Here is an 11,086-nt window from a genome sequence, read left to right as displayed (position 1 = left end):
AAAGTTATGGAGGCGTTTATACCCACCCGTGGAAAGTAATCAACTCCCTCCGAGGTAGGGGGACCAGTTGGGTTATTGTGGGGCCCGACATGAAATGGGAATCTGAAAACGTGTAACTATCACATGGCCAGTGGGCCCTGCTTACAGGCATTCCCAGTTTAAAACTCAGATCAAGATCAGATCAAGTGGCACCTTGAAGGAAGAAGCTGGTAATTGTGGGATAAGACATTGGGAATAGAACCTCCGTAAACGTGTAGCTATCACGTGGAGACGTCGTGGTGTGAGCGTGCCACCTATTCTTTTTCAGTCTCAGATTCTATTAGCTCACCCGATAACTCCCTCATTTTTATTGTATATTTAAAATTTGAATTAAAAACAATATTAATATGAATAATAAGCTTGATTTGGTGTTAAGTAAATCAATAATAATAAAAAAATACTTTCAAGTTTTGATCTTTCTTCACTTTGTAAGCATAAACACCTTACCGAGGAGGCTGACGGGAATAAAGGAAGGAGAATAAATAACTCTTACTGAAATAAGGAAAAACAGGTAAGAAACTCAGAAAACTAAAATATGAAAGAAGGGGGAAAATTGAAAGAAGAAAAACAGAAGAAAGGATGATAGTGAAAGAATAAGAAAGTGAGAAAGAGAGAGAAGGAGAGAATGAGGAAGGAATTGTGGTGGGTGAACTATTTCCATCTTGATTTAACTGTGGTATGATTTCAGTGGTAAATCGAATCGTAATCGATCCAATCTTTCTAAAGAAAATCGAAAATTTAAATCAAGTTTAAAATTTTAACTTGAATTTCCTTTTGAATAAATTCAATTTATTTTACAACTCCATGTTTGGCTATTTTTTTTTAATTATTTTTTTAACATACTTTGCATGATATCTCTATTTGTTATATTTTAATCTAAATTTAATATTATTTTGCATGAATTTAATAAATTTATTATTAAAGTTATTTAATATTTTATCTTTTCATGAATTAACCAATTAAAATGAAAGTAAGTTATTCTTAGCATAATATTAAATTATTGCATATATTTTTACCTCACAATATTTAAGATTTTATAATTTAAAATTTCTAAAATATATTAAATTATTTAATTTTTATTAAAAATTAAAATTAAAATAAAATTATTTATTTATTTTCATAACAATAGTTAAAATTTTTACAAGTCATAAGTTGAAAACAAAACAGTGATAGAATATATATAATTATTTAATTAAATATTTATGTTAAAATACTATATAAAATACTTTAATATTTATTTTATTATATATATAATTTGTTACTTTTTATAGTTTTAGTAAAAATTACAAAATTTTAATAATAAAGAAATCTATTAAATTTGGGGACAGAATGGACTTTATTGAATAAACAAGGAAGCAGCTATTTATGCTGCTGTGTTCGTCAACTCTTTTGTTACACCCTATCCCATTTATAGTGCGGGAGTAACTAAGGAGTTGTCAAACAATCTTATTAAAGAATTTTTTTTTTTTTTTTACAATAGATTAAAAAAATATTCTTTATAATAAAAAAATTAAATTTTAATAATTTTATTGATAGCCTTATTTTTTAATATTTATAATTAAATAATAAAAATATATTAATTTTTTAAAAAATAATTTATACGAAAACAAATTTCATATAAAATATTTTTCAAATTTTATTTGTACAAATTATTTTTTTGTAAATAAATAAGAATATGATGGATCTAACTTTATATTGAATTTTATAAAAAAAAACCTTGATTGCATTAGTGCTGATAAACATAACGTAATTTCAGTTTTAAACGCAAATTAATTAAAATCTTGATAAAAAGATAGTGTATGATTTTTTTTAATTTTGAATTAAAATTAAAAATTATATTGAATTGAAAAAAATATGTTAATATAAGAATCAGACTATATTAAAGTTTTGTAAAACCAAACGAAATAGATATTAAAAACTTTGATTCTAATTTTATAGTTTCTCAAATTAAAAAAAATAAAATAAAATAAAATTGAGAGATAGAAACCAAATATCCAACCGAAGAGTTTTTGTGTATTAAATGAAGTGGCCGTGGTATTGGTCCCTGGAGAGGCCGCCCCCCTCGGTCTCTGCTTTCTCTCTTTTTTTTTCAACAGTATTGCATCAAATTTAAATAAAAATGAAATTGATTCCAAAAAAAAAATTAAAAATGAAATTAATTTGTTTTTGTTTTTTCAAAAAATAAAAAAATCCCATCTTATCTGTTTGAGCTGTAGTTGTTGTTAGCCTGATGGTTCATTGGAGCTTGCGCCTCATCACGAGCCATTCTTTTTTCTTTTACTTTTTTTTTCTTTAAAATAAAATCTGAAAAAAATGGTTACTTCTTGTTAAATTGAATTTAAGTTTATTTTTCCCCAGGTACGAAGAAGTGCTGGTATTGATGAAAAACCAAGCAAAACCCCCCAATCCCCAATGTCCAGATTCCTCACTCGCCCACACCCATTCGCAGCACAAGGTCCTTTTGGATTTTGAGCACCACCACTCAACCTTCAAAATCTCAGAAACCCATAAACCAAATCAAAGAGGAGAGATCTAAAACCCGCACCAAAATCAATCATGAAAAGGGAATACTCAAATCTCCACCCTCGTTTAGACCCAGCTACTGCTGGCAGCTCTTCTTCTGGCTACTCCAACATGCCACTTGCCAATTCCAATCTCAATAGTGATGCTTCTTGCAAAGCCAAGATGTGGGCTGACGATGCTCAAGCTGATGGTGGGATGGATGAGCTTTTGGCTGTTTTGGGTTACAAGGTAAGGTCGTCGGACATGGCGGAGGTCGCCCAGAAGCTTGAACAGCTAGAGGAAGTCATGGGTCAGGTACATGAAGATGGGTTTTCTCATATTGCTTCTGAAACAGTCCACTATAATCCCTCCGATCTATCTACATGGCTGGAAAGCATGCTCTCCGAGCTCAACCCAAATCCCATTTTTGATCCTGTTGTTGTGCCTGCCCAGCCTACTTTAGATGATTCATTTTTTGCTCCTCCTGAATCTTCCACCATCACCTCTATTGATTTTGCCGAACATACCCACCAACAAGGACGGCAAAAGCAGCAAAACACAAACAAGCAAAGTCGAGGTGTGGTGTTTGAAGAATCTTCTTCTTCTGATTACGATCTCAAAGCTATTCCTGGTAAGTCCGTTTTTGCCCAATCTCATCAAATTGATTCCTCCTCTTCGTCGTCTCGAGATCCCAAGCGCCTGAAACCCGCTACCTCAGACCACCTATACCCACCAGCAGCAGCATCACCGTCGTCTTCCACTATTGGTGCTGCTGGCTCCTTTGCTGTTTCAACTGAGTCAACTCGTCCAGTAGTCCTGGTTGACTCACAAGAGAACGGAATCCGCCTTGTTCATCTCCTAATGGCATGTGCCGAAGCCGTCCAACAAAATAATATACCTCTTGCGGAAGCCCTCGTCAAGCAAATCGGTTACTTGGCCGTCTCTCAAGCCGGAGCTATGCGTAAGGTTGCCACCTACTTCGCCGAGGCCTTGGCTCGCAGAATTTACAGGCTCTATCCTCAAAGTCCCATCGACCATTCTCTCTCCGATATTCTACAGATGCACTTCTATGAAACCTGTCCTTATCTCAAATTCGCTCACTTCACAGCAAATCAAGCAATCCTCGAGGCCTTTGAAGGGAAAAAACGAGTGCACGTTATCGACTTCTCCATGAATCAAGGGATGCAGTGGCCTGCCTTGTTGCAAGCTCTCGCGCTCAGGCCTGGTGGTCCGCCGGCTTTTCGCTTAACCGGGATTGGACCGCCGTCTCATGATAACTCCGATCATCTTCAAGAAGTAGGCTGGAAGTTGGCTCAGTTGGCAGAGACTATACATGTTGAATTCGAGTATCGGGGATTTGTGGCTAATAGTCTAGCTGATCTCGACGCTTCTATGCTCGAACTCAGACCCAGTGAGTTCGAGTCCGTCGCTGTTAACTCCGTTTTCGAGTTGCATAAGTTGTTGGCGAGGCCAGGCGCCATCGAAAAGGTTCTCACGGTGGTGAAACAGATGAAACCAGAGATTATTACAATTGTTGAGCAAGAAGCGAACCATAATTGCCCGGTTTTCTTGGACCGATTCACGGAGTCATTGCATTACTACTCGACTCTGTTCGACTCATTGGAGGGATCGGTGAGTTCCCAGGATAAGGTGATGTCAGAGGTGTATTTAGGGAAGCAGATATGCAATGTCGTGGCATGTGAAGGAGTGGACCGAATCGAAAGACACGAGACGCTGACTCAGTGGCGAACTCGTCTGGGTTCCTCCGGATTTGTACCCGTTCATCTCGGATCAAACGCATTCAAGCAAGCAAGCATGCTACTAGCCTTATTTGCCGGCGGAGATGGGTACAGAGTGGAAGAGAACAACGGGTGTTTGATGCTGGGATGGCATACTAGGCCGCTGATCGCAACCTCAGCCTGGCGGCTGGCCAACAAACAAGCAGCTGTAGCTCACTGAGTCAGCGAGTCAGGTGAAAGTTGTGTAGTAGCGTGAAACGCTGAGCTGTTAATGGGTAAAAAAAAAAAAAAAACAGAGGCCTACCACTCTAGTGCGTCTCCAGAGTCTCCACTTTTGATTTTCTCTTTCACTTCACTGTATCCCTTTTCGTTTTCACTTGCCTTTGTTTAGGCTTTTTTTTTAAAATTTATTTTTCTTTTTTGTGTAATCTGTTTGGTACCTTCAGAGCTGTGTGTATTTAAATATGAATATTATATTTTGTGGTAATAACTAATAAAGGATAGAACTTCAAATCCTTATGAGCAATTTGTGTGGAGTAAAAACAAGTTAATTGGGCAAGAACTTGATGAAACCTTTACAATCTTGCATGCACTTGGCCAAAGATTCTCATCTCGTGCCAGAGAGCTGAGACGAGAGAGGCATAGAAGAATGTGCTTTTACTCTGTAAAACTCTAGTTGAGATATGACATATGAGAAAAAGAGTAATGATGGGGTGGCCATTAATACAATGGTTGGCTACCCTGTAACTGCTACTAGTGCTTCTCCTACTCAAATTCCAGAAACCCTACTTCAGATTACAGATTCCTCTTCTATGTCAGGAAGCCTACACATGATAATCGAGATGTGAAATTGGTAAAAAAAAAAAGAAAAACCCTTCTTGTTCAAAATGTTCCATTTTTGTTATCACCACTTCGATACAACTTGCTCATCTCATATGCCCAAGATTCTTGCACTTTCTTGGAATCCATCCATGGTCTATTTCTTTCTTTTATCATCTCTAAAAAATTCTTATCTTAATTATTAAGAATATAAATATATACATAATGCTGCAAAAGTAGTTCATGCTTTTGCTAGAGGTATATTTCAGGAAAAAAAGAAATGGTACTTGTTGATATCGATTTTGATATAAAGCAAATTTACCCTTTTTATTACAAGAATAATGGTTAAAGATGGAACGAATATATTTAAGATTCAATCAACTTTTATCCCTCGAATGTTGCTCTGTCAACATCTAAGCCAGACCTGTCCACCCAATTTGGTGGATTTCCACATCAAGAAGACTTTCTCTTTATGCCATTTTAACCTCTACATTTCAAAAACTTTCCCTTTAAAACATATAATAATTGAAAAAGAAAACATAAAAGCAAATGAGAAGCTGAAATAATTAATCATCCATTCCATTATTCTCTACAAAATTTAATGGGTTTATGGGTTCTATATCATAAGGTGGCATATCCTTCTGTCCCATTAGTTAGGAAAATATAAAAACAAAGTAAATCACAACAAAAGAGATTTGTGAGGATTTGTCAACACAGGAGGAGGCATTTTTTTAGTGAACATAAGCCAGTAGGTGACTAAATAAATGAAAGGAATCACCATACCCACATTAGCATGCATGGATTGGACCCATCTTTCTATTTATATAATATTATTTTTTACACAACATGAATTATTATATGTGTATGAGTTTAGCATAAATTAGCCTTTCAATGTACAATAAGGCCATGATCGATGTCCCAAGTTGCATGTGGGTTTTTAGATAACAAAAAATTCTTATTACTAGCTGACCCACTTCACTCATCATTGGAGATCACATCACATCCCATTTCGAAAACTTTTTGCCCCTCTAGGGTTTTCAAAAAAGGAAGAAAAAGTAGAGAGTTTAATATGTTTTTTTTGAAAAAAAAGGAGAAAAGAGAAAGAAGATTGATTTACTAAAAGGAGTAGAAAATAGAGTATCTTAAATAAATTGTTTAATGGGTTAAAGAGAGAAAGCCAAGTCAAACTGAAATTGTTGATTATTTATAATTATTGAAGAGAAGCTAAAGCAAAAGAGCAGCACACCCATAAATACGTGAAAAAGGAATGGGGAATGGCGATTGGTGCATGCGTGTGTTTACAAAACATTCGTGTGGAATTTTTAAGAGGTTCGTCAGTTTTAGAATTGTTAAAAATGGTCAAAATCACTTCACTCGTGTGTGTTCGATGCCGTTTTGCAGGTCAGATTCTCTGGACGTCTTTATAGTAACTCTTTGACTATTATTATTTGTTAAACCCAAAAGTTTTTCAAGATCTTTAGTCTCAATCACACGGCGTAGTTTTCCAAATTCTTAGTCTGCTAGGTTTTTCTAAAATTCTTTTCATATTAAGAGTGGATATGCGAGTTTCCAAACGAGTCAAAGACGGACTTTCACATCAGAAGAAAGCAGGGATCGTCGTTGATCATAATCATTATATGACCTGCATTTTAAGACCATGGTGGCCCAAATTTATGTAAAGCTCCTATGAAGTCCACCGAGTACTTCAATAACCATAGGAACTGTAGAATCAGTAGCTAGAGAAGTAGCGTATACACCAAGTCATCTCGAGCTGCCTGAATGTATTAACTAGCCGACTGAATGCATTAATATCATGGAGCTTGAGAAATTCTTACATAAACACGACATGTGAAAGCTTGAGAAATTCTTAGGTAAACACGACATTGACATGGCTACTGTATTAGAACATTAATCCCCATAATGCCTAATCAACAATACCCTCATACTGTAAAACATCTGATTTATTGATTTTTAATTTTGGTATTTATAATTTATTTTAAAATATATGATTTAATAAAATTGCCACATAAAATATTAATAATTATGACTGATAAATGAACAGAAAATTCCCTAAATGATTTACTTGTTTTTTTTAAAGACTGAAATTTTTATGTAATATTTTTAAAAATAAGAGATTTTGTGATAACAAATTCTAAAATGTAATCTTTTTGTTGTGACCTTAAGTCTTAAAACCTAGCATTGTAATTACGATATGATCATTCTTACTGCAGGATTGAAACGGTAAACACCTTTGATACTGATTGAAAATAAATGTGCTTTTTTCAATTTACTATAAAAAAGAAAACAAAAATATAATTAAGAAGCCTAACTAAGACAAAGATGATCACGTTTTCAGTGCAGAGTGAGTTAAGTCGATTGTTTCTGTTAGCCCATAGCAATATATATGAAAGTTGGATAAGGGAAGAATGGGAAACACCATTTTCAACTTCCACTGCATAAATCCAAACTCTGTTATTGCCCCTTTAGATGGTGATCTCAGCTTTTTAGCCCCACTATAACCTCTTTATTTTTATTTATTTATTTATTTTATGAGCAAAAGAGAATGCCAGTTTAAGAAGATTGAACCACAGGCTCATCCATGGAAGAGAACCAAACCTTGCAGCCCAATATTGGAAGAAAGGTCTTTAGATTTATGTCAAATATATTGTCCTCTCTTATTTAAAGCCCAGAACAAGGAAGAAAAAAGCTCCAATACAGTGGTTGATGTCATGAAAAAGAGAGCTGAGGTTTCTACACAATTCTAGCATTTATTTACTTTAGAGAAGGATTTTTAATGAAAAAGAATTCTAATGGTTGTGATTAAGCAAGAATGGAATATTAATCAAATTGATAATGACAGTAGTGAAAGTGTCGTCTAAGTATGTATGTTAAGTTCTTTTGCTTTTCAATTCAAATTAGAATTCTTTTTCCCATAAACCCACCATCATCATGGGTCCATTCAAAACTTTCCTAAATTTATTATGCTTTCTTTCTCTCTTTTCTTATGAAATAATATTTTTCAAAAGAAAGAGAGATATTTCCGACGACAAGCGACAAAAGCCCGACCTCTCTAGGAGCTTTGTGCCGATATAAAATTAAATTAAAAAATTTAAAATTAAAAATTTTAAAAATTAAAAATTAAATTAAATTAAATTAATTATTAAAATATAATTAAATTGATAAAATTTAATTTGATTGAATTCGATTATATTAAAATTAAAATTAAAATTTATAAATTTCACACATTTGAATATGTACAGTTGATTGGATTGCATAAGAAATAGTGAGGAGAGATTGGACTTATACAAAAACCGGATTGAATAAGAATTAATATAATAATATATAATAAAATCAATTAATTCATTTAATTTAATACATTTAAATCGAATTAAAATCGAATAATTTAAAAGATATTAATCAAATCGAATATTTGAATAATTGAATTGGTAAATCGAAATCAGTTAGTTTAATTTGATTTTTTAATTTGAATCGAAATATGCTCTCCCCGACTGGTTCGCAAAGCTTGAAATGATAATTTTCTTTCTTTATTAAACATAACTGATGCTTAATTTATGGGTTTATGGTATGATGTAATTTCCTGTTTAAGAATAAAAGTTTCAGAAGAAAAGTAAACTAGAATGAGTTGCTGCCTTTTGAAGCAACTTTAAAAGGAATTGCTGGTTGTGGTTTCAAATCTCTTTCTTTTCCTTTTGTTTTGCTTTGAGGAGCGAGTTATCTAGTCTATCTGACGTTGGGGCTTTTTAAGCTTGTCCTATACTTCTGGACAATGGCCCTCAAGGTGTGAAATCAATTACACCGGCAAGCTTTGCTCGTGTCCCTTTACTTAGCTTGGGCTTTTTGTTGCTATGTATGCTTTGCTAATGGACTACAAAGATAAATTTACTATACTGGGTTTTACTTGCCTTGGTTTATGGTTTGTGAGCTTCAGTTGATGTTTCATTTTCTGTTCGACTCTCATCATACTTTCTTCAGCTGATTGTTTCTCGTGGTGGCAACCTAGCCTCTCCAGTTTCTAGCAAATTGGGTTGTTCTTTTAAGGGCCTTAAGTTTATTATCTGTAATGGACTTCAAGCATATTTAAGGAATCAATATTTTATCTTTAAAAAAAAAATTCTATTAAGAGGAAATTGGGAGTTTGAAGAACTTGCTTTCAAGTACGTGGTGAGTTGATTAACATTGAATTCTGTTTTCTTATAACTTTAGAGAGAGAGAGAATGGAAGTGGAGGGGACCATGCATACATGAATTGATTAGCTCAAAAGTACACATCAAAGATGAAAAGGCACATGCGTAAAGGATTAGATTGTCACATCCAAAATCTACAAAAGGAACTTGCAATCTTCATAACTGGAAATCTTATCTTCAAAAGGAGCCATCTAACAATCTCGGTGAGGCTACAATAACACTGTCCTGCTGGATTCTTGCTTGCACAAAAGTAGCCATCTTCTGCTATTAACTCATAAAACAACGCCTAAACTACCAAAACCCTAATGTAAAACTAGGACTTCTTAGAGCAACAAAAATGGAAAAAAGAAATCAGTTGAAAGAGGCAAGTGAAACTCTGATATGCATGAGCCGAAACAGATGATAATGGAGCAACCCACAAAATGAAATTGACGAAAATAGCTGAAGAGTGGTGCATAAAGCTGCCTGCAGCATTAATTCTTTTGGCAGAGTTGGTGGTTGGTCTAACAAAAATTCCATTATATCTGCTTTCTATGATGTGCCTATTTATGCATGATTTCATACTTGAAATAATCTTCTCTCTATCTCTGTGTGTGACACAATTATGAAAATCTGTAGAGTATTTAGAAATCACCGTCTATATCTTCAAAAAAAAAAAAGGCTAGTACCGAGAGAAATAGTGGAGGGCAAGTGTGAAAGCAAAAGCTTAAATTGCTGCGATTATTGTAAAAGAGAATTGATAAGGACATCGGATAATGTCGTACAGAATTAATAAGGACGTCAAATAATTTCCGTGCGACATTATTGTACTATCTTTAAAGATTTTTTTCTCTCTTTAGCAAGAAAATAGTCATTTATCTATAATTTATGCATTAATATATAATATTTAAGCAATTAATTAAAAATTGTTTATTTATTAATTTTAAATTAAATATGACATGGCACATCTCATCATCTTCTTATTGTTGTTAAAAGAAAAACTTGATCTCATTATTATTATTTTTATTTTTATTTTTTTGACCTGCATAACAGCATTATAAAATTGTAGAAAGCAGTAAAATTAAAGCAAAGAAAACCATATAGAACCTAAAGGAAACTGCGAGGAAGAAACCCTATAATGAAAACCGCACTTCGGTGCCCTATCTGCTAAAAAATTTACCGACGCCCAAATATATATTTAATTCTCAAATCTCCGTGTGCGGACTGGCTTGCACCAATAATTATTTAAGGTGCCTTTCAAGAAAAAAAATAATTATCTAAGGTGATGGAGTCCACAATATTGAAAATCCAGGCTTTTGTGCTCTGTGTATAATTACAAAGAAATAATTTTTCAAAAATTAATCATATTGCTTCTCGTTAGTTACACTTTCTTACTCCATGAAAATTTACCCTCATGATGAACTAAGATGGGAAGGTAATGATTAGGTATTCAATTTTGAGAGGTTAAAGTTTCTTAAAAGAAAATAAGTTTGGTGGTTTGAGTTCATGAATTAAGAATATTTTAAATTTAGTTAGACCGTAATTATATATATTCTAATTGTTCTCACAACTCCGCTGGTTAACCCATATTTTATTTATTGTGAGTGTTATATTTTATTTATTTTACTGTACATGTATTTATAATCTTAATTATATATTAAGAAGACGATTAATGTGTACGAAGTTGATATCCTATTTTAATTTCATATTTATCTGACCTATATTAAAGTGGATCCTTTTAATTACTATGATCGATTGCTTTCGCATTTATATCTAATTATAATACGAGTTTGAAAATAATTT

General features: G+C 33.4%; 1 protein-coding gene across 1 annotated transcript; it reads left to right on the top strand.

Moving 5' to 3' along the window:
- The first annotated feature begins 2,280 nt into the window (after positions 1-2,280).
- On the top strand, positions 2,281-4,806 carry LOC110601687 (DELLA protein GAIP-B). The gene has a single exon (XM_021738917.2). It carries the CDS (start codon positions 2,596-2,598, stop codon positions 4,498-4,500), a length of 1,905 nt encoding a protein of 634 aa, XP_021594609.1. The 5' UTR covers positions 2,281-2,595; the 3' UTR covers positions 4,501-4,806.
- The last annotated feature ends 6,280 nt before the right edge of the window (positions 4,807-11,086 follow it).

Source organism: Manihot esculenta, chromosome 15 (assembly GCF_001659605.2).
Source record: "Manihot esculenta cultivar AM560-2 chromosome 15, M.esculenta_v8, whole genome shotgun sequence".
NCBI classification, from domain to species: Eukaryota; Viridiplantae; Streptophyta; class Magnoliopsida; order Malpighiales; family Euphorbiaceae; genus Manihot; species Manihot esculenta.
Note: the sequence above shows the minus strand (reverse complement) of the source record. Positions and strands in the feature narration are given on the sequence as shown.